At 36.9% G+C, this 27,686-nt stretch overlaps 3 protein-coding genes across 7 annotated transcripts in view; 2 read left to right on the top strand and 1 right to left on the bottom strand.

The window, feature by feature from the left end:
* vwa11 (von Willebrand factor A domain containing 11) overlaps positions 1–12,127 on the top strand; it is a 28,273-nt gene extending 16,146 nt beyond the window's left edge. Inside the window, exons 1-18 of one of the 3 annotated variants that reach the window (XM_015021423.1) lie at positions 1,546–1,588; positions 2,692–2,881; positions 4,343–4,479; positions 4,575–4,719; positions 5,009–5,102; positions 5,360–5,488; positions 5,938–6,124; positions 6,665–6,834; positions 6,922–7,034; positions 7,490–7,606; positions 7,705–7,875; positions 7,959–8,088; positions 8,191–8,343; positions 8,451–8,543; positions 8,747–9,018; positions 9,603–9,736; positions 10,080–10,239; positions 11,263–12,127. In XM_015021423.1, the coding sequence (XP_014876909.1) occupies positions 2,699–2,881; positions 4,343–4,479; positions 4,575–4,719; positions 5,009–5,102; positions 5,360–5,488; positions 5,938–6,124; positions 6,665–6,834; positions 6,922–7,034; positions 7,490–7,606; positions 7,705–7,875; positions 7,959–8,088; positions 8,191–8,343; positions 8,451–8,543; positions 8,747–9,018; positions 9,603–9,736; positions 10,080–10,239; positions 11,263–11,640 (2,766 nt within the window). In that variant the 5' untranslated portion in view covers positions 1,546–1,588; positions 2,692–2,698 and the 3' untranslated portion in view covers positions 11,641–12,127. Of the gene's footprint in view, positions 1–1,545; positions 1,589–2,653; positions 2,882–4,342; positions 4,480–4,574; positions 4,720–5,008; positions 5,103–5,359; positions 5,489–5,937; positions 6,125–6,664; positions 6,835–6,921; positions 7,035–7,489; positions 7,607–7,704; positions 7,876–7,958; positions 8,089–8,190; positions 8,344–8,450; positions 8,544–8,746; positions 9,019–9,602; positions 9,737–10,079; positions 10,240–11,262 lie in introns of those variants that run through there. The other 2 variants (XM_015021422.1, XM_015021421.1) reach the window with 2 other exon arrangements.
* Positions 12,128–13,081: 954 nt separating this feature from the next.
* LOC106939120 (uncharacterized) lies at positions 13,082–21,976 on the bottom strand. Of its 2 annotated transcripts, XM_015021419.1 has the most exons (6): positions 21,867–21,976; positions 21,337–21,654; positions 18,134–18,312; positions 17,987–18,029; positions 15,811–17,867; positions 13,082–15,726 (listed from the first exon to the last, which is right to left on the bottom strand). In XM_015021419.1, the coding sequence occupies exons 2-6, from the start codon at positions 21,605–21,607 to the stop codon at positions 13,906–13,908; spliced, it is 4,371 nt and encodes a 1,456-aa protein (XP_014876905.1). In that variant the 5' UTR covers positions 21,608–21,654; positions 21,867–21,976; the 3' UTR covers positions 13,082–13,905. The 2 variants fall into 2 exon arrangements, with proteins under 2 accessions (XP_014876905.1, XP_014876906.1); XM_015021420.1 differs by lacking the exon at positions 21,867–21,976 and having other exon boundaries at positions 21,337–21,840.
* A 1,670-nt stretch (positions 21,977–23,646) lies between these two features.
* The window catches only part of LOC106939125 (zinc finger protein with KRAB and SCAN domains 1), a 10,346-nt gene continuing 6,306 nt past the window's right edge, over positions 23,647–27,686 (top strand). Inside the window, exons 1-3 of one of the 2 annotated variants that reach the window (XM_015021430.1) lie at positions 23,647–23,801; positions 24,072–24,372; positions 26,584–26,705. In XM_015021430.1, coding sequence (XP_014876916.1) covers positions 24,099–24,372; positions 26,584–26,705 — 396 coding nt within the window. In that variant the 5' untranslated portion in view covers positions 23,647–23,801; positions 24,072–24,098. Of the gene's footprint in view, positions 24,373–26,583; positions 26,706–27,686 lie in introns of both variants that reach the window. The other variant, XM_015021428.1, reaches the window with a different exon arrangement.

Genomic DNA, 27,686 nt, shown 5'->3' with positions numbered 1-27,686 from the left:
AATAACCTGTCTCTCTACAACATGGAAGCTCATGTCAGGCATCATAGCGGCTAAGATAAGCGGACACATGGATAAATACATGAGCACGACACAGTAGAGTAGAGGACACAGTAGAGGAGCTAAACACCAACTACTTGTAGACCACACAGTTGCCCGAGACTGCAAAACCCGATGCACAGGTTGGTGTGCACCGCTTGGATTGATTACAAGAAAGCCTATGACTCAATGCCACACACCTTGCTTAGAGATGTACAACATCAATAGGACTCTAAGAGCCTTCATTGCAAACTCGATGGGGCTGTGGAAAACCACCCTTGAAGCCAACCGCAAACTTGCACAATATATATATATATATAATTTCTGGCGGCATATATTTCTTTATCTTACAAACCATTAGTCATGCTCCACTCCCTTTTGCTGGGTACTTGTACCTTTTGCTGAAATGTACTTTGGAATAACAAGCCAAGGAGGAGAAAACTGTGACTGATGTAATTTTCTTGTTATCTTGTTGTCCAAAGATTTTTAGGTCAGGGAAAGAAGTTTTGCATTTCCTCGTACATCATAAAGCTGTAAAGACTATCTGGATTTTGCAACCAAACAAGACAAATAAAAACCATCATTGATCAGAAATGGAATTTTTGTGGTGCAAGAGGACATGATGTTGGTTGGGTAGAGGGTGCAAACGTCATGTCTAAATGGAGACAGATGATTCACTGCAATAATCCCTGACAGGAAAAGCTAAAGGCGAAGACCAAGTGAAGTAGCCTCATAAAACAGACATCAAAGCTTTCAAACATTAAATAGAACCAAAGGGTTAAATTATGTAACAAAACAAGAATATGGATTACATTTAATTTTATTTAAACTAGATAGTTAAAAATTGCATATGGGACCAACAAAACCAAATGTCAATTTTTATGGAGATAAAAGTTTTTAGCTTGTCTTATTTTATCTAAATTAATCTTATCCAGTCTTATCTATCCTATAATTTATTAGAGCATAGCAGACATTGACACCTAATGGTTATTAACCATTATATTAATTATTAATTATAATTATAACCATTATTAACCAAAATAGATTTTGTTTTCACTTTTTTTTTGCTTTTTAAAATCTGTTTCAAATTAGAACAGCATGGCAAAGCCTAATATAAGAAACAGCCTTCCATACATAATCCAATGTGTACCAAATAAATTAACAATCCAGTTTTCTGCATGCCTCGGTAAATCAGTCATATCTGACATGCCCCATGTTTGTCTCAAGCTTTGCATGAAGACATATTTACTCACAACATTCATTTAATGAATCAAAGGGTACACAGTTATTCGATCATTATTTTTTTACACGACACTACAAATATTCCCAAAGCTGTAATAGTTTGATGACAGAATCAAGTTTTGTTAAGTCAGGAAGTCAAACTAAACAGGAAGCTAAGCTCCCTGGAAGTCTTATTTTAGTCATGTAGGTGTGAACCAATCTCCACCCTGTCATTGCAAAATTCTGTATATATAAAGCTGTGAACAGTGAAACTCTACTTTACGTTTTGGGGGGGAGGAAACTAGGGTCATTGCTGTTGGAAATTATTCAGGTATGAGCTAAAATTTATTGATTCTGTAGTAATATGTGTCTTTTCAGAACCTCTTGCTTTTTCTCAATAATACTAATAACCAAAGTAATTTTAGTAATGTGATATTTTAGAATGCATAATTTGTCACAAGTCTACAGGAACAGCATCTGATTTACTCTTGAGTCTTTTTTCACTTTGAGGTATGAAGGATGAAGTATTTCACCCAATCATATATGTATTTTAAATATTTGTTTTTCATATCTATTTGAAACATTAAGAATAATTATAATCACTTTGCCTGTGTGGCTCTTTTTCTGTGCAAGGTCATATTTATTGAGACACTTGTTAGTAACTAATACAGGATGAAATGAATAAAGGACCAGGATACCAGGTTGGCAGTGAGCAGAAACTGGTTGAATGATTTTTCTGTATCTGTCTCTTTTTTGTCTCACATCTCCGAACTGAACAGCTTTTAGTGTTGTGGAAATAGATTGTATAGTTAGGCCTGTCACAATAGACAATAAATCAATTAATTGCATGACAAAGTAAAACAAGCTCCATAATTTGCATTTGCATGATTTGTTGTTTTCCTCTTTTCTCTCGCAGACAAAAAAACTTAAGTCTGATGCATTGGTCTTAACTAGCCCTTTTTTTTGAAGGACAATCTTTTACAAAGACTTCATAATTAATATTATTTGTTGTTCTGTTGTTTTGTTTATTTTGGATATCTAAAATGTTCCGGTGTTAAATGTCTATTAGAATTTAAAGTTTGTTGATATTTGAGAATGTGCTCTTGCATTATAATGCCATTACCGATATATTACTTGAAAATGGTCTCCAATCAACTACGTTGTTTATTGCAATAAATTCTGGGACAAATTGTCATTGAGCAATATGTGTTATTGAAACAGGCCTATATATATTGTTCATGTAAAGAGATCTGTTGCCTTGCTTATTTTTCCTGTCACAATTTCTTGCATAATGATACTGAACTGTTGCATTTACTCTTCTGAAAAATGTTGCATTCTCTATATTCAACATGAGGAAATATTATTCAGACTTACAGAATGCAGACGTACTCCTGTCATATTTAATAATGAAATGGTTTTTATTTATCTCTCTAGAGACGCCATGACTTCACTGCTGGTTGCAGTCTTGCTGACTTTGACTCTCATGTCCCCTGCTCTGGCCTTTGTTCCGATCGGGGGAGGGACATCCACTCATGTCAACATTACTGGGACGGCCCTGCTGCAGAAAGTAGCAGAGACGTGCCGGGTGGTGGCTGATGCAGCCGGACATGAGTTCAAACCTACGGTAGGAAGGAAGAAAAAGCACATGCAATAACACTAAAACTGTTAGTCAACACATAGAAACTGAGGACTCTGACATCACATTTTACTGTCCATTTTATAGGCAGTAAAAAATAAGAGAATGCACCCACACACACATATCAAACATTCAGTTTTTGCTTTATTCAGTTAATATTTTTACCCTAATTACCTTGATATCAACATATGAGGAGTGTGTATAAGCAGCCTCTTAACTCTTAGTTGAAAATATAGAAAGAAAGGCAAGAGTATATAAATAATTTCTAGTCTCTTTTTTTCTTCTCAGTAATCTTAATAAAACTCATTATTCTGATAGGAAGGTTTTGCTAATGTATTTTCAAAAAGAACATTAGAGAGCTCCTATGAAATTAGCTCATGTGCTGCTTTGGTTTTAAAAGACTGTTTATTAAACCAGCAAACATTGCATTAATCCATTTCATTGTTTCTATTCAAAAAGTTAAGCTTATTGCATCCTAAGACATTTTAACTAAGACATTTTAACTATTTATCTTTATTAATAATCTTCCAAACCCAAAATTCAATTTCTCAAAACTGTAAATATCAAATAAAAACTTTATGTTTTAATCCTGAATACCACTATGTATGGAAGTGCATGTTGTATGTTTCATTATTTGGACTGAATTCCTTAAGTAAATTAAGGTTGTTTGTGATATTCAAATTCATCCGAAAGCCCTTGTATTTGTTTTTGTCTTAAGTGACTCAATAAAATAACTCCTTATTTTAGTTTAGTCACAGTTCTCTTGTTTGTGTTATTTTCTTTAATGTCTTTGTATTAATTTATCCTTCAATTTAAACATGCAAACTTTGTCATTTTCACTGTTTTTTCCCCCCACCAGTGTTGATTTTAGTCACAAAAACAACAAATATCCTTTTCTCTGCTTCGATACAAATCTCCACTTTTATCTCTGAAATCGTTGGCTGTTCCATTGTGCATCACAGTTTAGACTTGAAAAAGTTCATAAAAATCTCACTGAGCATTTAAGAGGATGCTTACAACATTTGTGCCTGACTCGGTAAAGACGAAATCAAGACACCCACTCCCTGTTTCAAACTAGCACTCTGTAAGATCATGTCTGACAATCATCTTATAAAAGAAAGATCCAGATTAATGTATAATTAACCTGAATCTTTTACGCAATCCTAGCCACAAGTAACACAGTGTAAAGCGTCTCTGTTACATTTTGTGACTTCTCAGAATATTACCTCACATTTGACAGCAAAGAGAAACCTGACTCCTATCATGACTAACTGCAATGCAAAAAGCAGGAGTTCATGTACCAGGCTGGTCCTTTGCTTCTCCCCCAAAATTAATTTTTTACATTATGAAAATTTTGCAATGAAGAAGAGGAGAAATAACCATTTAACTTCTTGCATTGTTTTTATCCACTCTCTTAATTATTATCTTTTGACTTCTTCTGAACTTTAGGGTTCTTCTCCAGGAGAGTTAGTCCAGGCCTGTCTGGGTCCCACCGCACCAGGAGATGTCTCCGGTGCCAAGTTCCACTCAGCTCTTCAAGAGATCTACACCCAGAACGGCCTGGTGGACCGTGACTTTGTAAACAGGTACAGTGGGAAGAAAAATACCGTGAAAAAAAGTTTGAATTAAAATGTACGCATCCAGTAAAATGTTTTGCATTGAACATTCCTCCAAACTCCAGTCCGCCACATCACTTCAACTCCGAAGCTTTCTTAGAGGGACGTGGACTAATCACTGAGGGCGTAGTGGCCATCAAGGCTAACATTCAGAAGGAGAACTTCAAGGCTGCCAGGGAAACACTGGGCAGAGTCCTGCACACACTACAGGTGAGAGGGGTCAATTGACACTAAATATAAAAAAATAAATAGCTCATAATGATAACATAAGACAGGCTAGTACATATACCGCATGTCTGTTTATAGTACTTTTTTTCAATTGTTTTATATGTAATATATAAAAAAAACTATAGTCAGAAGAGGAAAAAGGTTTAAATGCTTTAAAGATAGTTCAAAAGGCTGCTATAATATGAGTGTAAATGAGATGCAGAGATGGCCATTGCAATTTTTTATGGGCTAACTGATTTTTCATGGCATGAATGTTCATGTTGATTCTCAGGATTTCTACAGCCACAGCAACTGGGTGGAACTGGGATACACAGAACCATATGTCAACCTCATAAGACCAGATCTGCCCCTAGAGAACCTGGCAGGTAAAAGTGTTGAAATACTATAAAGAAGGGCATTTTCTTTATGGTATTTGGGTGAAGTGTCTCAAAGAAGACAGCCTGAGTCATCCTTTCTTGAAAAACACTCAGGTGTCCAAAGTGCTTACTTGTGGCTTAGGAAGTCTTCAGAACCATTTAGCCAATGAAGTAAATTAGCAAGTGTTTTTACAGTTATTCATCTGACAAAATTTAATTTAAAAATTGTGAAATTCCACAGCCATCTTTTTTTTTCTTTTGTGCAGATGTGAACACTCCAACCTGCAGTGACTGTGCCAGTAGAAAATGTCCTAATCAGATTCTCTCCAACATCCTGAAAGAGAAGAAACTCACATCAGGCTACATGGGAATCTTCTCTTCTCAAAAGCCTAAAGGTATATTATCTAATATTTACAACAAATCTAAAACAACACAAATCATCCAGTCTAAGAGTAGAAAGGAAGTTAAACAAAAATGTATCAAAGTTCGTTGTTTAGTAACTCCAGCAAAATGTGGAACATCCACTGTTCCACTGGTAAGTACTCTATCTGAATACAACCATGCAAAAATCTTATAGAAGTCTAAATGTTGTCTTTTTTGACATGGTCCTGCAAAAAAAAAGAGGAATGCATTTTGAGAAATCTTGTAGGCAGCACAGAATTTTATTCCTTTCTTCAAATACTTTATATTACTTAGCATGAAAAACTAATGTGCAGTCTTTTCTCCAAGTCAAATTGTATCTAAATTCTTGAAGACACCATTAATGTTTAAAAGTTATTTTAATACTCCGCAGATAAGTATTTATTATGATCCAGTTTATCTTTTTCCTCCTGTTCTGTTTCAGGCAAATGTAGCCATGGAGGTGAATCTGATCTCACCAGCACCAAAGTTCCTCGAGGAGGCATCAGCAAAGACGAGCGCCGCTCTGACAATAAGGAATTTCACGATGCTGCTGTAAATGCAGCAGTAGCTGCCAGCCTCCAGCTGCTAGAAGACATTCGTTTGGCAGTAGGCAACCATGACTTTTTGAGGTATAGCAAGATTTAAAGATTAAAAAAAAAAGACAATACACTAAACAGACATAACCTTAGAATCACTGACTGAGAAAGTAAGTAACGCTTAATCCTACGTATTAGTCAGTGGGGATTGCCAGGACCCAAGCAAAAATTCGGAGTCATGGGCAGCCAAGGGATATGGATGGCTCGTGTGCTCCATTCTTCAAGATGAGTAAATATAGCTCAGAAATGCTTTGTGAAGCTTGAAAGTTCCCTATCTACATACTTTCAAGTCAATCAAACCTCTGAGTTCGACTGTACAGACAATTTCAATACATGCAGGCTTCACCTTCAGACTTGGAGAACATAGAGGGTTGGCTATTAACATCTTGGAGCCTGATATCACAGCTCTCTTTCTGGGCTCTAGTGGAACCCATGCATTGACTGGATAGAGCTGTTTTGGCAGCAAATGGTGAATAAGCACATTAGGCAGGTGGTTATTATGGTATGTCAGCATACAAAACTGCCTGAAAGTAAAATTTGCAATTAAAAAAATATGCTTGTCTTTTCTCATAGAATGATGGGGATTGCTCGTTCATCTGTGGTGTGCTTTGTCATCGACACCACCGGCAGCATGTCAGATGATATTGAAGCAGCTAGGTCGATTATGTATAAAATCATTGACAGCAAAAAGGGAACACAAGATGAACCATCTGAGTACATCCTCGTGCCCTTTAATGACCCAGGTATGAGCAATTTTACCTTACTAATCCTAAATGGAGATGCTTTCAGGTTAGTCTCTGTGCTTGGCTCAATTATGCGTGTATTTGTAGAGTTTGGACCTATGATCAGGACAACTGATGCTGATAAAATGAAAAGAGAAATCTCCAAGCTTAAAGCAACAGGTGGTGGAGACACACCAGAGATGTGCCTATCAGGACTTCAGGTACATAAACTGACTGTGATGTTTTAAAATGTCAACTGGAAACTTGCAGTGCACCGATTTATCGGCCAGGTGATTTATTTGTAGTGACTTTCTTAATTTTGGGAGATCAATGATAGGCTGATACTTATATATGAAGAGCCAATCTTATCCTCCGAGTTTATCAAAAATCAGCCACCGTCCTCTTCTACTCTCCCGTGAGAGAGGTTTGACTGACAGACCGCCCCACCAGGTCATGTCTGCATGTTTGCACTTGAAAATATTCGCCCCAATTTTGCCAACACAGTGATTTTCTTGCTATATTTAGTGACATTTCAGACAAAATGGTATCTGCCAAAATCAGAATCAGCAGGTCAGGCTTTAATAAGCGATCAGCCAGAAAACTGTAATCGGTGCACTCCTATTGGAAGCATTAAAAGTAACTGTGAATCATCATTTTGAACTTTTCATTCTTTCAGCTGGCTCTCACTGGAGCCCCTTCCTCATCCAACATCTATGTTTTCACTGATGCTGCAGCCAAAGACATTGCCCTGAAAGACACAATCATTGCTCTCATGAGGAGCACCAAGTCAACGGTAAACACTGAAAAGCACTAAACGATGACGTAAGCATAGCAAGTCTACACAATTAGGGAGATGGAGGTTCTAGTCTTTCCATGATCTCCTTTCCATAGGTCTCATTCTTTGTGACGGCAAGGAGTAGGCGGCGACGGTCTCTCGCAAGTTCCTCCTTCGGAGACTATAATGACTTGGCTTTGGCATCTGGAGGCCAGGCTATCCAGGTGTCCAAGTCCCAACTCCCTCAGGCTACAGATATTATCCTTGACACCTCAACTTCTGCTCTGGTAGGATTATTTACATGTATTAGTCTGGAAGTGATTGAACTGGTTTAAAGATCTATGAGATGAATTATCCATCCTTCCGGCAGGTAACAGTTCTTCAGAGAGCTGTTGTTGCAGGGCAAGAGACTTTCCCTTTTGCATTGGATGAATCTCTGAAAAACATCACTATCTACATCACAGGAACATCACTAACTTTCACATTGACCAATCCTGCTGGTAACTCACTTTCAAAGAAAATCTCAGATAAAACTGAAAGAATGCCTGTCTGTTCTCTGAGAGTAACCATGCTGACTAATGTGGCATGTTTCACATTTATAGGTGTTACCCAGACTGACACTGAAGCCAGTGGTAAACTGGGAACCATCAACGCAGTCGGCAACCTCAGGAGAATCCGTCTGCATGCTGACAAGCAGTCAGGAACCTGGCAGATCAATATCAAATCCAGTCAGCCATACACACTCAAAGTCACAGGTCACACACCGTATACTTGTTCATCTTTTTTTTTTTTACTCCTAAATGAAGTTAATGCACCTGATCTATTCTGAATTTATCCTATTTTTTTTTCTTTTTGTTTCCAGGCCAGAGCACAATTACCTTTATCTATGACTTTGTCGAAAAGTTCGCAGGACCTCACTCAGGCTATGCAGTACTCAGTGGACGTCCACGAGCAGGTGCACAGCACAGTTCTGCATTTTTTGCATGTACAGTCATCTAAAGTGAAATATTAAAATGTATTTATCGAAGTTTAGAGTTCTTCATGAGAGAAATTTGTAATCTCTATCTTGTATTTTTACAGTGAAAATGTAGGAAATAATAATAATTTCCTACAGGTAAAACAAAACTAAAACAAATTTATTTTCAAATAAAATAACAGATCAGCCTGCCACCCTGATGCTCTCGGTAATAGGAAGAAAAGGTCCAACTTCAACAACTATCCAAGAGGTTGGCTTGGTAACAATGTCTGGTCCAGAGGTTGTAACCAATGGCACAATGACTGACATGGGCAATGGGGAGATCCTGGTCACAGTTGCTGCTGTTCCTGAGGGGGAGTTTGTGCTCATTCTGAAAGGAACGGACACATTGTCTAACAGCGAATTTCAGAGACAGTCTACCACCCAGATGTCCGTCTCCAAAGTTAATATCCAGGTCTGTTCTTGCAGTATCTCTTCACATCCTCCAAATACATCTGTTTGACTGATGGCGTCAATAAAAAGGAGAGTGAATTCAGATTAAAAGTATGAGGTTATGTGAAGTGTGAAATGTGAAAGTTTTCAATAATCTATATCTTAAAATGTTGCTTCAAGCAAGCAAATCAGAGTTTTAGTGTTTTAAAGTGTTTATGCAAAATACTATACAAGTTAATTTGTAGTTTTCCTTTAGACATTTTTAGCCCATCTTCTTCTCAGTAGGCCTGCTTGTATTTAACCATGGTAACATATTCTGCAAAAAATAAAAAAAATAGGCAAGTGAACATTCTGAGAACAACAGAAGGCCTTTAAAAGCTATTTGCTACAGGAAGCCATTGCCAGTTCAGTGTCAGCTACGATTTGACACTGAACTGCAGAAATGCATCGTCTTGATCATATGTAGTATACCAAGTTTTCACAATTGAATAAAAAAACATACACTTGGTGCCTAGTATTGTATGTAAGAACATTAAAATATATTTTGGTGTGAAAAGACAGAAACAGGTCATCCCCAACAATGTGCCGTGATTATTCTTTCTCAAGGCTGCAGTGGAAAGCAGTGTTGAGCCAGGAGAAACTTTTAAACTTCCCTTCAGTGTGATGACCCAAGGTGAAGGGGGTACATACACCATCAGCGCCCGAAACGACAGAGACTTTCCTATGTCATACCCAAACATGTGAGAAAAATTTGTTTCATATGATTTCTTTCAAAATGTTCCTGTATAAAACTGACATGATGGGTTTTGGTTGGGAGGATAACATTTCTAATGTGACATCAAGCATCTATCTAAGACTCATAGGAATCTACTGAATAAATGAGCAGCAAAATTTGGCCTAAATATTGCAAAACAATCAATATATAAGTAAAAAACACTAAGAATTTAACTGATAATTGTAAAAAATGATAATGCAAATTCTCTTTTTAATTGGAGTACATCCATGCTATGATTAATTATCTTTCTTGCAGTTCACAAATTCTTTCAACATAATTTTAAAACTCATTTTTACATCTTTTAACAGGCTCAGTTTGTTAAGTGGAGAATATGCTAATGCTACACTGACTATTACACCAACTGCTGACACAGAGTCAGGCACTGATGTCACTCTGACTATTGAAGCCAAATCATCAAGTGGCGTTGACTCCAATTATGCCGTTCTGAGACTGTCTGTCGTCAATAAGGTAAGATGACATATTCTCATTAGGATCTCCAAGAAAGCGTGGTAGAATAAGACAGGATTTTATTCTGATTTATGTGCAAATAACATCTGCAAAGAACACTTGTATGAAACTTTCTTACAAATGGAAAGTTTGGTATAAAAGTAAAAAATGAAAAGACATCCACGTTAAAAATGACAACTAATGCCATTAGGTCAAAAGTTGCTTTGGGCTGATGAAAGCAAACATGATTTTCAAAGTCAAGGCTTAGATCAAATTTGAACATAACTATAGGCCAAAAAGTCAAATTTTCAACATTTTATCTTTGCTAAATAAAGATATTGATCTCCTGTGTTTGGAGGGACTTTCTTTCACATTCTATAGTAAATTTCATTTTGGGGAATTTTTCATTATAAAATACTGAACTGAAATACTTTTAGGTCAAGTTGGTTTGTCTTGAGTTTTGCGCTTACATTGCATGGATTACCAAACACACCAAACATTTGCATTAGCTCTAGAAATAGACTTTTAAACCTAACCAAATAGTGATTTATTAGAATACCGTACTGATTTTAAAGGCCACTCCAGTTCCTAAAAGTCCACAAAACAGTGTTAAAATTTCAACTGATCCAGGTCTTTGAACTGTCACTCCCAGAAACGAGCACATCTCATTATGACCTCCCTCCACTGGCTGCCAGTCCATTTTAGAACAGAGTAGCTCCTATTGGCTTTGTCCCACCTTATATTTCTGAGTTATTGAGTTTTTGTGTCTGAGGTAAATCACTGAGTCCGAGTTATTTTTTAATACATCAAGAACTAAATATAAACATTGGGACTAGGCTTTCTAGATCACGGCATATAGAACCAGCTTCCTCTGGACCAATCACTGTCCTGTGCCTTTTTAAATCTAAGATTAAGACTGTCACTGTGGCATTTTATTCCAAAGTAAAATGATTAATCATAAAAACCCAGTTTTATTAGGGATTTATGGACATGACGAAGAACCACTGTATGTAATAGTCACCTTTTTTTCTGCATTTTGCACAGATCACAGACTTTATTCCGCCAAAGTGTGAAGTGACGACCGTAGTGGCAAATTGCCCCCATGACGTCTCAAAATGTGGACCTTTCCAGTGGGAGCTCTCTGCCAACTTCACTGATGAAAACGGCACTGGGATTCAAAGCATTTCCTTGATTCAAGGCAATGGGAATTTTACACACACCGCTCTGAATGCTTCCGTCGTCCAAGCGTACTACAGCGCCTCCTGCTGTTCGCAGATCGTCGAGATTGTAGCTGTGGATAAGGCTGGCAATGTGGGCAAATGCTACCACTCGATCATTCGTTCACACAGTTTTCCTGTTACAACTCTGTCGTTGCCACTGTGGCTTTGCCTTTTGGCATCTATGTTTGTGGTAAGGCATTAAAGAAGTTTACATGATATAATGATAAAATTTAAGTATATATTTTTTAATTATTCTGCTTGAAAAAAAGCCTACTTCTGCTCTGTGCCTCTTAATAAATACTTAATGCAGTTTGCTAACTTAAAACTATTTGCTTTTGACAATTGTGATGAGATTCATTACACACCTTGTTGGTGCTGCAACAGCACCAGCAAACAATAACTTGCTGGATAAGTTAGGTCATTGCTACTAAGCAGAATTAAATTCAATGCAACTTTTAATGGTTAAGAGTCAAATACTGGATATTTGGACACTTTTGTGTCCATTCAAACTAGTGAACAAATAGCCTCTTGAAAAACGTTTTGATCTGTTTTTGAGAATCAGATGCCACATCTTGTACATTATATATACACAAGTGAAATACAGCACACATGTATTCAAATCCACATACGCTGAAGGTTAAGGCATCAAATAACTGATGTATTACCAAATAAAATGGAGCATTTCACTATTTCTGGTTTTTGAGTGTTTATTATAGACTAAATGACAGGTATTGTTCTTGTAAGCTTGTCCAAAGTCAAATAACAGTAGAAGCAGGTCTAGGCAGCGAGCCTAAATGTTTTAAGCAGCAACAATCACTAGCTCTTCCTGAGGACACATTAATGACGTTCCAGGTAAGAAGTGTCGGTATGGACAGATCTGGACTTCCCCTAATACCTTGTTGGTGAGACATGTCCAAAATACCTACTAAGCTATCTGAAGTCATTTCACAGCTCCAAGTTTTATATCACCTACTAGCATAAATCCAAGTCTGTAGGATAAAAGGATACATTTTAATTCCAACATAAAAACAAGACTTTTGTATGTTTCATTTATTATTTCTTCAAACAAAATATCCATCTGAAATTGACAGAAATCAGTAACTTTACAATATATACAGCAGTCTTACATAACTTACATATCAAGTCCGTTTTGCTAAAACATTTTAATATCTTGTGCACTGAAAAAAAACTTAGGCAATTAGTAAATATTACTACTTTTGCAATGCAAGAGTAATCATATTAATTACATGTAATACTTTTCCGCTTTCTTCTTTAACTCAGTCAGCAGACACTGAAGCATTGTCAAAGTGCTTCTTTATCCTATTTGACAAAAAGGTTAAACTAAGGCATGAAGTCAAAATAAACTTAACACATGATATCAGAACACTTTGTTTCTGCTCAAACTGTTCATATCCTGATATCTAAGTGAATTATAAGCCGTTTATAAAACATCCTTGCCATGAGAAGTGTAAACAGGAAATAAAGCAAAAAACATTTACAGCTCTTCTGATGTTGATACATTAAGTGCTTACATACTTGTGTTGAATTGCTGTAAAAGCAAGTCAATTCAACGGTCAAACAATAAGTCGGACAAAGCTACATAATGAAACAAATTATAATATTAAAAACATTCTCTTAAATAAAAAGAAGAATTATATTTAGATAAACAATGTGTTCACTGCTGGTTCAAATTTCAATGTTGCATTAATTCTCGTTAAAAAATTTTACTGTTTGTGAGGTTATGGGAAAGTGAGTCAAATACTTGCGTCACTGGATAATTTAAAACAAGTATCTAAGAGCTACAACATGCAGACTCTTGGAAATTTACAAAGCATTCAGTATGTAAGATAATTTTCCTATAACGCACTCCTTAAAAGCTATGGCAAGCAATGAAAATACAAGTTACCACAAATCTGGTAATTGTTACTCACAAATGAAGTAAAGCCAACTACTTTCCCACCTTAAAATGAAAAAGCACAAGTTTGCATAACGTTGTCTTTAAATTCCAGATGAATCATTTCGAACAGCAAATATATCAACAAATGTTTTTTTCTTGCTACACTATAAAAAGCACACTGTGCCAGTTATATAACAGTTTTAAAAAAATAAGACATCAACTTATCTTCTAAAAGTTGCATCTATTTTGTGCAAATTCTATTGAAATTTTAGGGCTCGTCAATGCATCTATATTCACATTATACACTTTGCCATTTTGGTTTAATTTTCCTAAACTTTTACATGCATAATACAAGATAATTACTTTTCTTTTTCAAAAGGAAAATAAAACCAGTTTCTAAAGCAGGAAACTTTGTACTGCTTGCATCAAGTCATTAGTAAAACAAAACAAAACGAGAAAAAATTACTTTTGAATAAACGTACAATTAGGTGATTTTATCTCTTACAGTGCAAGCACAGAAAGGAACAGGGTGGTCCTCTGTTTTTTTTTTTTTTTTAAATTATCCCGGTTTTATTTTTTATGCACAGTTTTAACATGCTTTTTCAGGTGACCAGTCTGAGAGAAATTCTTGGGGCAGTGTGGGCAGGAATATGGTTTCTCCCCGGTGTGGGTATATTTGTGTCTCTTCAGGTTATTGTAATCTAAAAATCCTTTACCACAGTATTGACACCAGTGTCTCTTTTCTCCATTGTGCCACCGCAAATGCACATTCAACTCCACTTTCCTTGTAAATCTCCTTTCACAGATGTGGCATTGGAAAGGTTTCTCTCCGGTATGGATCCGTATGTGGATTTCTACATCCCGTTTGGTGTAGAAGCCGTTGCCGCATACCTGGCAGATAAAAGGTCTTATCCTGCCATGGACCATTTGGATGTGTTTGCTTAGACCGAAACGATAAACAAAACCCTTCCCGCAGTGCTGGCAGACGTGAATCCTGCCGTTTCGATGCACCCGATCGTGACGCTTAAAAGTCTTGGAGTCTGGGAAGTACTTCCCACAGAGTTTACAGGAGAAAGGCCGGTATATTTTATGGAGACTGACATGGCTCTCGAGTGCATTGCTGTTGCTAAAAACACGGCCACATTCTCCACACTGGTTCCTCAGCAGATGCCTGCCGATGACAGCCAACGGCTGTAAGGGTGACACAATAGGTGGTGCACTAAGGGGAATATCTGGAATTCTGTATTCTACCTTTAGAGGTGGCGGCCTTATTATATCTGTCATAGGTTTTTCATTGGGCGGAAGCGTAGGAGGATACCACACTTTAGCTCGCCACTTCTTCACAACCCCTGATGAAATCACTGGTAACTCCAGCTTTTTCTTTTTATAGCTACCTCGTTTCTTCCCAACTCTTCTCCTACCTTTAGCTGCATTGGTCAATTTCTTGGCACTTGCAACTTTATGGTTTGTTTTCCGACCACAATGGCCTTGAGGTTTCTTAGAACTGGATTCTACAGCCATTGGGGGACTGTCATTGGGATCATTTTTTGCCATTTTAAGACCCTTTGGACTGGGGGATTCGGGTTCACTCTTAGTTATCTCAGTAATAGAACTGTCTGCAGTTACAATATACCTCCTAGGAGTGAAAGAACTGTATTCTCTTTTCATGGATTTTGTCTTGGGGTTGGATTTAGGTGATGTAGAGCAACTTCGAGTGCTCAACATCTCAGGGCTCGAGCTGCTTTCACCTGGACTAGATTTTGTCTTTTCAAGACTAGAAGCTACTTTGGTTAACCTCTTAGGACTCAGTGAACTGGATTTTGTACTTTTAGGGGTGAAATCATCTCCTGTTATTTTAAAACTTATATAAGTGGGTCTCCTGGGACTGACAGAGCTGGACCTTTTGATTCCTGAAATTGTATCATTTTCATCTGAAGGGGGCTTCTTTGGGCTCACAGAAGTTGATTTAGTTATATTTATGCTTGTACTTTCTTTTGGAGAGCTCGACTGCCTTGGACTTTCAGATATAGATTTCATAACACTATGTCTACCTGAACAAGGCTTCTTAAAACCTACATTAGGTGATTCTTTTGTAGATACTGACATTCTAGAAGTATCGCTTAGTTCACCACCGCCCTTGTGCAGTCCTAAACTCTGCATACAAGCAAGCTTACTTGGAGAGACAATATAAAGAGCTTGAGCTGGTATTTTGGTTGAGTCTTGAGCAATTAGCCGTGGTTTCTTGTTGTTTTTGTTCTCAGTCCGCATTTCTTCTCCTGCAGCCTGTTTTGTCGAACTTCTTTTTGATTCCAAATGAGCTTGCAGATGACTACGTAGACGGGAAACAATGGATTTGGTTCCTTTGGCATTTGAACTTTCATTAATATTGGACTGTAAAAAAGAAAATATGAATTTAGTACAACCCAAAAAGAAAATAGAAATACTTCACTATATCTATGCAATTGCACAGCTTACCTCAGTTTCCAAAGGTGACACAGAGAGTTTGGCCAGAAACTGAGCTTTACTCATTTGAACATGAGGGTCAGATGTATCCTCCTGTGTTATGAATGCACCTTCTTGTTCATCCTCCATATCACTGCATAACATGTCCTGTTCCAAATCAGGAGTTAGTCGATCTGCCTCATCTGAGACATGAACATATGATGACTTTTCTTGGATAATACCCTTTGATACCAACGTTGAGATTAAGACCGATTCTTTGGTGGAAATGGACAACGGGAGTCGAGTTAATCTGACCACTGCTCTGAGTTTGCGCTCAGTACCTTGGGTTAATGTCGAAGACACTGATGGTGGTACTCCAACAGCTGGAAATTCTGAACCTGAATGTTCTTGAGTGGAAGTTATTGTACTTTCAGCATTAGAGCTAATTTGTCCAGAAGAGTTGAGGTCGTCAGTTGTGCTGTGTAAGTTTTTAGATGATGTTGCATGACCTGAATAAGATGAACTTGATTCTTGTAACTCCGACATCAGGCGTTTTGATGATTCTGGATGAACAGCAGCTACGAGTTCCTTGTCATCCAGGCTTGCTGCAAGAGCAATTGTCTCAGGTTCTCTGGAGACTCCAGATGGCATCGTTTTTGAAACAATAGTTATTGTTTGAGGTGCCACATACTGATGATCTGTAAAGATGGTGCTTGACTGTAAAGACATGACAGGATCCTGTTTCCTGTAGACAACTTTAATAGTTTTTTTGGGAACTGAAGAAAGGGGAGGCGTAGCTGATGTAGACGAAGGAGGTAGATAACTTTTGTTCAAAGTTGCTGGGTTAACTGGAGAACGTAGGGTTTGAGACCCTGCTTTGGCAATATCAGATATAAGAGAAGGTCTTGGGAGAATAATTATTGTACGAGGTCCTTTATTGGGTGCCTGCCTATGGATCAGAGGAAGCGGAAGTGACTTAATGACAGTCTGAGTAGCAGAAGCCGATGACAAAGATGATGATGTGGTACAGCTTGGAAGCAAATGTGACGGTTGTAGTGTGACAACATTTTGAAGGTCTACGACTTTTGATGAAGAGACAGCTATTAAATCGGCAGATGCAGATGAGGTCAGAGTTTCAACAGAAGCCATCTGTTGCACTGCTGGGGTCTCGACTACTGCTTTGAAGGAACCCACAGAAGAAACAGAACTGGAGGTGATCTGAGGCTGTGATGTGACTTTTAATGGGAGATCATTTTTTTCCAAAGTTGTCTGATTCATAGCTTCAACGAGCAGCAAGGCATCCTGAAGGCTAACTGAAGTCTGGCAAGCTTTGAGCAAACCTGAAGATGCTTGTAGTGGTACACCCAATGAGGTGGCTGGTGTTTTATCTGCTGTCACATCTTTTACAACTTCTGGGCAATGCTCTTGCAATCCAAATGTGGGTTGCTCTCCAGAGGAAAAGGTGCAACTCAAAGATTCAACATCTATGATGTCGTCTTTCAAAGAAGTATCTGCACTCTCTTTGATTGATGAACTCATAACAGATGAAGTCACCAAAGGATGTGTTAACTCCACCTGGTGTTTTGTATCTTTATCTGTTGTAGGAAGAGCTTGTTTTTGCCTAGTTTTCTTTGGTGGGCGTCCTCTTTTGCGACCTGTTAAAGATTTGGGCTTGGAATTATCTTCCGTTTTAAGAACTTCTTTGTTTAATTCTTCACCTGCCATGTTTGTGTTGACTGATGCAGACTCTAAATGGATTTGCTCTTTATGTGTTGTTGCACTGTCCATGTGACATACTTGAGGATCGATTTGTTTGCCCTCAGATGTTGCGAGCCCTTGTTTTGCCACTTCCACTATTTCCGACTCTTCCTTAATATCATCCCTCAGGGCATCTTTAAGTGAAATAACAAAGGAATGCTGCATGTCAGTGGACTGGTTGTGTGTTACCTGTGAACTTTCAGTTTCTAAACAGGGTAACTGTAAAACCACTGGGTTGTTCGTTTTTTGAGGTATTGTTATTTGGGCAGTTGAAGAATTGTTTACGTTTGGTCTTCCAATTGGAGCTTCACCAACAGAAGCCCCAAATGAACCTGGTTAACACAAAAATGATAAATGAGAAAGAGAATTTAGTTTTAAAAAAATTACAATATACTTAAAAAATTGAGAATACAACATAAAAAAAATGCAGGCTCTGATTGCCACCACCCACCTGATTCAAATTCAGGGTCATCATCTTCTTGCTTGACCTGGGACTGCAGAGAAGAATGGTAGTGAGATTATTGCAGGAATTTAGCAAATGATAAATTTTCCAAGAAAAATATGGGAATTATCTTAAGCACCAAGTTTAAAAACACACCTCTTCCTTGACAACTACAAACTCCATCTGAGAATTTCTGTCTTTGTAACTGACATAGTTGTGCTCTTGTAAACTGTAGTTGTTCCACTTATAGCTACATTGCTGACCATGGCTTTCCAGTTCTCTGCGCATTAATGGTTCACATTCCTCCACCAGAATTGTTCGGCAAGGAACAAGATCTGTAAACATGAATAAAAACGTCAGTAAAAATGATGTATGTTTCACACTCAAACACAATTTGACATGGTAGACTGAAATTAATAGTAAAATTGGGAAAATTTTGAATAACACAGTTAATATGCATTACTGCCTTTAGAATAATTTTTCCTTTTTTTAGCAGAACTGAGTAATATAATTCAAAGCCCCAAAACCTGCTCATATTTTCTCATTACAAATTCAACATTATGTTTTTTAGGAGTTTTATGAGCAACTGTGGATGCTTTCAATTATGAAGAGAAAAGATATCCAAATCATGTTGCAAAAATGTCTGCAACAGCATACTGTAGTTTTGATTGGTTAATACAGTCAGGAGGAATGTAGGCCTATCAAGCATGCTGCTTAGCACTTTCCATTAATTGTTATAGTGTTCAGAGAAAAGTGGTTAGTATATGAAACAGGAAAACAATTAATGTACTGCATAAGTTTAATTCAGCACATGACTAACTGGAGAGGGTACAAAAAACATGTAGTGAGTCATATCCTTTCTCCACCATCCAAGATCGACAGCAGAAGCCTGACACATTTTTACGAGATTTCAAAACCATTTGTAACAAGTGAGAGACCAGTTTAGAAGTAAATAACGGAAAATAAACAACAAAGGAGAGATGTTAGAGTAAAACAGCACCTCTTTAAAAGTTCCAATATGGAACAGCAGGAATATAAAATCTTAGCAATAAAAAAGTAAGCAAAAATAACAGCATAACAGCAGGAATGCTGTCCTTTACACTTAACCAGACAGTTGAAATATAGTGTGCATTTTAAGTATATAGTTTAAACGTGTTTAGTTTTGACAAGAGGGTCTGTTTCTCACTCTCATATGAAACAAGTGTGAAACTTTGTAGTTAATACCACAGTACCTTTTTTTTTAAAAAAAAACAAACTTGTTACCACTGTTACCATGTCCTGACTGTAAATTATAAGATAGATAATCATAAAAAAAAAAAAAGAAAAACAACAACAACAAAAAAAACTATCTACTCTGGCTCTTCCTCAGTGATTCTACTGCGATCTGTGGAAAATGTACACTCCTGATCAGAAAAAAACAATCAGAGACAGGAGGAGGGTCTTAGCACTTTCAATCACACTCGTGTATGACCTGCTCACAGCCTCCTCCGCACAACATGTAAGCTAATGGTGAAGAAACATCCTAACATTATGGGGAAACTTTTTACCCATCATCATCAGTGTCCATACTTTTTAGCCTGTGCATTCACAGCGGGGAGGCTTGCCTGGTGGCAACTACTGATTTACCACCAAGCACTGGTGGGGCTGTGTGTGTGGGTGAGAAGCTTTAATACCTGAACCTGTTCTGTGACAAAGTTGTACCAAGCTGTTCTGCTGTACCCAATAGGAAAATTTACAAACTTAATCATCATTTGACCTAAAGAGGGGCAGCAGTGAGACAGTTTTAGGCTAAATATTGTAGAGGTAAACAAATGTACATGAAATGTCAAAATTTGCACAAAAACATAAAGATAGAGTACGAATTAACCTTTTTAGACAGTTTATTAGCAAAAAGGAAGAAAAAAAAGTTGATTTCGGGGTTAGTTACAGTAAAAAAAACAAAAACACCAAATTATGCAGCACATGTCAAAAATCAAACTACTATAACTACTTCCCACTTCCTTGCCATGTTTTTTAATTAAAACTTTTTACTGATCTGTGTTAAAAGTGATGCCCTTGAACGTTATCTAGTTATAGTGTTGACAGTTAATGGCAAAACACTGCATCCTTTTTCAGATTTTTTTGTATGATTGTGACTTTTTCCTGCATAAGTTTAATTATGCAGGAATCATTAAATGTGGAAGAAAAAAAACATTTAAAAAGTTACCTGCTACAGGTTTAACAAGAATATTTCTAAAACACTGAAGAGTTAAATGTTCTTAAGCACATCATTTTAAATTTAATTTAATTGCAATATATTTTGAATATTTTTTCTGTTAAACTTGAAATTTTATAATTGACAAAAATATATAAATATAGTAGACAAATTTTAAAGTCTGGAATTTTATATTTTTCCATTTCACAGCACAATCAAGTGACTGTTTTTGATAAGGAAATAACATACCATGACAAAGCTAAATAATAATAATAATACATCTTTTTAAGACCATAACTTGAACCCATGAAAAACAACGTGTGAGTTGATCTTCTTTGTTAAGTACTTTGATGACTTGCAGAGGAATAATCAAAGGTATAATGTAATACAATTTAACGTAATCCTGTGTGATTTTTGAAGGTTTTATATACAACTCGCTTCCTTCGATTGTTGTTCTTATGCCGGTTTGGGCCAGTTAATAAAGAAGAAACCCTTTGCAGATAAATATTTGAGTCCCTTAACGCTTCCTTAGTAACAGCCAATTTTAAGAAACTACTTCAATTAGTGGTTGCTACTGTGGGCACAAAACGTCCTCGAGGCGGGTAAGAAAACGGTACAAAATGTCCTGTACCAGACCGCTCGTTTGCTTTGACTTTAGTACTTAGATGCAGTCGGATACGAAACAAACAACAATAATAAAGTTGGAAATTGATAAACAACCAGCGTCTAACACTATATCGAACAACTTTTTAATTTGTTCTTGGTCCTTTAGTTGGTCAATCTCTTTACGCTCTAGACAAAAGAAAAAAAAAATAGAAAACTGAGAATGAGAGAAAATGTCAATGTATAACGTATGAGGAAATTTGTCATGTGATTAGTAAAAGTAGCTATAGCGCCAGAAGACTGCTGCAGAATCGCTTTTGCTTTCACCTGTTCCTTACACCGAAAGACCACAGTACGGTTTCCCTCCTTTTATGTATCCCACCCTCCTGATAAGATTGGCCTTACGCCGCGATTACGTAACGGTCGTGAGCTTAGGTTACCCAGCAAAATAACGTGGAAATTCTGCCGCGCCTTATTATAAAATCTAAACGACAAAAACACAGTCTACTACTAGTAGTACTAGTCCTCCGCTATGCTTAATGTAATAAAGATAACTACTCACCACACTGTATAGCAGTGTCACATTTCTCAGAGGCATCGCCTGGTTCTGTAACAGAGTGACTTTCTCCTGTGTGAGAAACCGGTTTGCTTTTGGCAGTCTCATATTGGAAACATCTCGTTTTCAGGTCCTCGTTCTCCTTTTTGATCTTGGATATTTCTTCCTTCAGCTCATCCACCATGTTTTCAAAAAGTTTAGTCGTCTCCGCGATGGCGCTCTTCAACATACTCTCCATGACGGAGGCATACTTCGACTGAAAATCATCCGCCGACATCTTGATAAAACCTAAAGGCCCCTCCGTTTGTGCCCAGACGAGTTCAGCTGTGGAACGAAAGCATTAAAAACAGGGTATTAACGGCTGACCCAATATGGCTCCTTCACACGCACAGGACGCGGACTCTGCTTTGTGTGACGCACATCAAATGACGGTTGGAGTTGAGCTAATATCCGGTAACGAACTCTCATCCTTATTTGTGATTTTAAATGACCTAAACCACCAGAATAAATTAAAACCAATATTAGCAGCAAATTACCTTTCAGTTTGCGTAAACCTCCGAAACTACAGACACGCCATTCCGTGACACACACAATGCCACAATGTGGCTAAAACGTGTCTACTTCCGCCTCTTTCTTCTTCTTCGGTGAATGAAAATAATCCCGTCTTCTGCCACCTAGTGGACACTAGTGTGGGACCGTGAAAAACATCAGAATAACGAGATTTTCTTTTTATATTAAAAGTTTTCCGAAAGCTTATAAATTCAACGACAGCAACTCAGTCAAGCCTATTAATACAAACACCCGGAAATTAGTGAAATAAGTATTTATTTATTTGTTTATCTATTTATTTATCATTGTCAAATTTGAAACAAGCCTTAGAAAAAATTCTGATTCGTATCAAAAGAATTGTAATCCAAAGACGTTTGTGAAACTTTTTAACTTTCCCCAAAAATCTAGTCTTGAAGAGTTTAATGTTGATCACAATAACTTATTGGAGTTTTCTGTTTAACCGTGAACATGACCACACTAATTTACAACACATTTAGAAGGAAGTAATTTAAAACGTAACCCGCATTACATCTTTCATGCTCTAGAAAGTTGTTTCGTATTTTTTTTTTTTTTTTACCTTGCATATCACCCTGAGGGAAGAAAAATTATCTTATAGCTTCTGTTATAATAAAACACAAGGAAAGCAGAGAATATGAAATATATTTTAAGGATAAAATGAAAATTAGAAGTCGACTGTCGATCTAACTCACACTCGACCAGTTGGGGGCGGTAATGCGCACATTTATTTCCTCCGCCAGATAGGGAGACTGAATGGTCTCATTTCGGCAACCGTATTTTTAAGCACAACAAGCCATAACTTACTGGGCTAATATTAGACGTAGAGAACCTCATCGTCGACATATTACTCTTCAACCTTGTTGAGAAAAAGAGGGGAAAAAAACAAGTTATTGTTTTGGATGGATAATTCTGGATACATTAATAGATGTAGTAATAGATAATTTTCAAATTAGCCCTGCGGTATTACTATTATTCCCTCATTGATCTTTGGACAAGTTGTAATTGATTGACTGGCAAAAATATCCCTCGTTTACTGAAACGAAGGAGATAATTAGTAAGGAATGAGATGGAATATATAAGTAGGAAGGAAATATTCAGAGTATGTTCAGAACTATACAAATGCCTCTAAAATGATACATAATAAAGTAGGTATGTCTATTATAATTCCAGATTTAAATATTATGAAAAATAAAATAATAACAGATAAATTAATAGAAAGGCAATGGGATTGGGGGAAGTTAGAGAAAAGACAGTTGTGATTTGTTCACACTCAAATACCACATTGACAAAGGTAAAGGTAATTTTATTTAGATAGCACATTTTCAGCATCAAGGCAATACAAAGTGCTTTACAGAAATTAAAAGGAATTACAAACAAAGTAACAAACCAAAAGAAAGAGCAAAGAAAGAAAAATAATATAATGTTGATCTAAAGTATTTACATTAAACTAAATGGGTTTACATACAAATATTCAAGGCAATATATTATATTGGATATAACTCACTCAGTTTTCAAATTAGTATGGATCACTCCCCATATCGGATCGGAATCGTAGTTAGTTGGCTGGCAATTTTGCTAAAAGTGCTGCAAAATACTGTTGATTTGAATGTAAAAAAAAAAAAAAAAAAGAGAAGATATAGAAAAATTGTACATGTATGGTAGTAATAGAAAATCTGATCCATACTCCAATCTGGAAGGTGGCGGTATTGCACATTAAGTTGTTTGCCAGCCGCCATAAAAATAGAAGAAGAAGCCGTTTTTTTTTTTTTTTTTAAAGCAGGAAGTCGGGCTGCTGTCCTCATAGTGCTGGGAAATATAACAGTTGCGATTATAAACAGTTTCTATTAAGGGATAAGCTAGCTGTTAAGTTGTTGGGTAACTCTTTCCACCAATGTATCGAAAGGGTAAGAAATGTTTCAGATAATGATGGGTTTGCGGTAAACTAAAGTTAGTGTAAAAAACTAGGTGGCTAACAAGTCATATTTACCCTGATAATTTATTTAGCTGTGCTTTACTGACATGGAAATCAGCTGAACATTAAACCTATACGGCCTTTTTGGTTGGCTTAATAAACTAATTTGTAGTAGTTTCCGCCCTTTTTTTTTAAATTTTGGTATCAGCAATTTTTTCCAGCGAGCTTTGAAGTTTAATTTGGACATTTCCCTCTCCCTCAGCGTTAAAGCCGCTATAAATTTTAACACATGGTCGCCACAATGACAGAGACTATTCAGTCTTTTCAGTCCCAGCTTTCCGGAGTGATGGAAACAGTGTTCAAGGCTGCCATCTATGAGATCACCCGGCTGGTGGAGGAGAGCTTTGTGGAGGAAGTGCTGCGGTGTAGGGAGCAGGTGGAATCCCTGGAGAAGAGGCTGAAGTCGGCAGAGAGCCGCCGGAAAGATAGGCAAGACAACGGGAAGGAGATGTGTGTTGACTGCGGGAGAGCCAGAACGACCGGAGAGGACAAAAGCCTGACAGGTGGGTGATTTCTCATGTCCCTCTAAAACTACGTCATCTTAGTTATTTTATCACTAGTTCAGATGCATCATGGTAAATAAACCCAATCAGTCACCCCACTGTAGTTTCTCAAAAATTAGAAACGTTCACAGATGGAAAGCAATCTTTACAGTTGTTCCAACATCTCTAAAATAAGTGATTATAGGATGTGCTAAATTGGCTGCTCCTTCACTGCCTTTTATTCAAACATGGGAATCTTTTACCATCTCATTAGTCCATTCTAATTTTGGGGACCACGGTTTTATTCAAGATCGATTTTCAATTCGAAACAATTACTAACAATGATTTCTGCTTCAATCTATTGGTGTGCCCAGGATCCTCATCTACTGTTTTGCAAGGCAGTATGATAAATTGAGACATTCAAGTCTCTTTTTCACATTATTAATTCCTAAATATTAATCCATGCTTAGATGGAATTGTTGTAAATAAAGCCACTTTGGTTGTTTTGGTTAAGGCACTGGCAAGCTTACTTTTGCTTACTTACTCTTGGTGAAACTGTGGCACAGCTGTAGTTTTCAAGAAAAATAGTTCAGCGATTCTGAATTGTTCGGCTGGACTGCTTATTGGGAAATTTATGATGTATTGCTTACGCCTTATGCTACACATTAGCATAATGCATAGAACCATTTCGGTAATTGTTTCCCTCATAATCTAGATATCATGAACTTAGGTGAAAGTCGGAGGAGAAACAGACTAATAAATTAGAAAAGTAATGTAGGAAAATGTTGGTGAGCAGTCAAATGTTTCTTCTTTTCCATCATATCTGCTCTCATATACAGTATTTTAATTATATTGTTCTTATTCATTTTTCTATTCTGTTACTTTTATCTTTACTTTAACAAAAAGCCTCAGTTATGAAATAATTTTGTGAAGCCATTTTGGGATTTATCTGGCTTGAACAGAGATATATTAGAATTTTAGGTTTCGCAGCTTGCGGCCAGATAAAACCCATAAAACGGCAGAAAACTTTAAAAGATAAGTTTAGTAGGGCTATCCAGAACTACTGAAGAAAAAATATTATCCAATTAACTTTGCTGAATTTAAGTGGATAAGGTCTGAAATTAAATGAGACTGGATTGGACCTAAAGATTCATAAAGATTCAGTTCTATATATAAAAAAATATGCAGATCTTACTATTTCAGGTGTTGTGGATATTGCAATATGGTTTTGAAACAAGACAACCTTTTCAAAGACTCTACATTAACAATATAGAAAAGTCTGCGGCCAAATTAATCAGGATTGTTTAAAATGATTTTCTTACTTCAGCTGCCCCAAATCCCTGTCAGCCACAAGTTTAAATCCTTGTAATTGTAGTATTATTGCTTTTTTTTTTTAAATCTGAAAATTACTGCAGGATTTGCTTGTTATTTTAATCTGTTGTTGCTCATCCCAGACTTGAGAGTGGAATATCTGTCAACTGTTGATGTAATAGAAAATTTTGTTTTCAGTCTGTGTTTGTCCATTAAATAAGTTTGCAGACAATGTTTAGATGTTTGCACAGTTGTGATAGCAGAAGAGACCTGAAGACATCTTGGGTAAAATGCTTGATCTGGTAATTGTCTTAAAGGACTGACGTGTGTGGACTGTAGTTTGTACCCTTGTTTGACCTGAACCCATGACTAACTGACAAAGAAGAATTAGAAGTTTCTTCTGAAGTTTCTTCGGGGGTCAGGATTGTGTTTGTGGCAATAGAGATAAGATCAGACTTTGGGTGGGTCCTTTCCTTGCTGTGACTATATAACGATGTGGTGTATGTTGTCCAGGGCTCTTCCCCTGACTGCGCTAAGGAGAGGGGTCTTTGAACGCTTTTGCCTTCGAATAAAGAAACTTAAAGACAAAGATTAATCTTTCTCTTATTATTGAAACGGCTTGTCATTCTTTGATAATGAAATTTCCATAACATTTACAATGCTACCTTTTCTAGTTAGTTGATTAGTTTGCCTGGTTTAAAAAAAAAAAAAAAGCCCTACAGAGTGAGGGATACCTCAGATGTTACCGTGTGGTAACTAACAAAACATCGTGCAGAGACGCAAACCCTGATACAAGATATTTAAAAATATTCTAACTTCATAATTGATTTAAAAGTGTTTTAAGATCATTAGATCGTTCTTAAAACTACTTGGCCCTTCGTGTGTTGAGTGAGGTGTATTTTTTTTCTGTCTTCTACACAGACAAAAGCCTGAAACAGGAGAGAGTGACACAAGAAGAGGCACACAGTTACCAAGGCACTGTTGGAAAGAGACTAAGTAAGAACGCTGAAAAGGCGATGCAAGCGACGAGCAGTGAGGCACAGGTGAGGGCTTTTATAAGAACTCATACTGGTGTGGCATCTATGCAAAGTTTTTCTGTGCTTTTGAGCTGATAAATTTGGCATTAATCAGACTTATTACAGTATGCAGAACTGTTCTTTGATAAATATTAGTGATCCAGTTTTAAGCATGATTTACGATTGTAAATGGCTTTTCAAGATGCTTACATAAAAACTTAAATGGTTAATTTAAAGAGATTTGTTTGTTTTTCCAAGGTAGAGCTGTCTTCCATAGTTCCAATTAGGCAAGAGGCAAACTGCACTGGGTCAAGTAAGCCCGATACACCATCGTAGGTGTTGCAGAACAAAATTTTATTCAAAATACTTCACTAATTGTGAAGTAAAAGCAACTGATCTAAATTCATTCAGTTCAGCAGGTAAGTTGCCCTTTGTTACAGGTGCAAGTTATATTCTTACACAGTAGAACAACAACAACAACAACAACAAAAAAAAAAAAACTTCTGTGGGTGAGAGATGAGTTAATGTCTTTCAAAGTTTCACAAAGTTGAACTGCATATGTGAATCCTAAATTTGCACAATTGTAATTCTCCACAATCCCTTTTGTTTTCATTTGGATGTTACAGTTCAGGTTGGAATCCTCACACCAGACTCCTAGGCATTTCTCTGTCCCACTTTGAGTTGACTTATCTTCACATGGTGATCACACTTAGCACTGCTGGTTACAGATGTTAACTGGCCCTTATTAATCTGACAGTCTGTGTGCTGTTAGTCTAATAGTCCTGAGATTACAGTGGACCTCATTTATCTAGAACTGCATAGATTTGGGATTTTTATTAATGATTTTGTCTCCACACTAATCTGTCTCATAAGGAAAGGGCTAGTTTATCTTCAGGTAGCCCAGGACTCTACACAGAGACTCCCGACATGATTGAATAGAGCTTTAGCTACCATTTAATTTCAGAATTTATTGTAAAATCTTTGGTTTTAGCCTTCAGTTCTTTCCAC

The sequence above is a fragment of the Poecilia latipinna genome, unplaced genomic scaffold, assembly GCF_001443285.1.
Source record: "Poecilia latipinna isolate Pla-1442-1.1 unplaced genomic scaffold, P_latipinna-1.0 Scaffold2778, whole genome shotgun sequence".
NCBI classification, from domain to species: Eukaryota; Metazoa; Chordata; class Actinopteri; order Cyprinodontiformes; family Poeciliidae; genus Poecilia; species Poecilia latipinna.
This window is presented reverse-complemented; position numbering and strand designations above follow the sequence as displayed.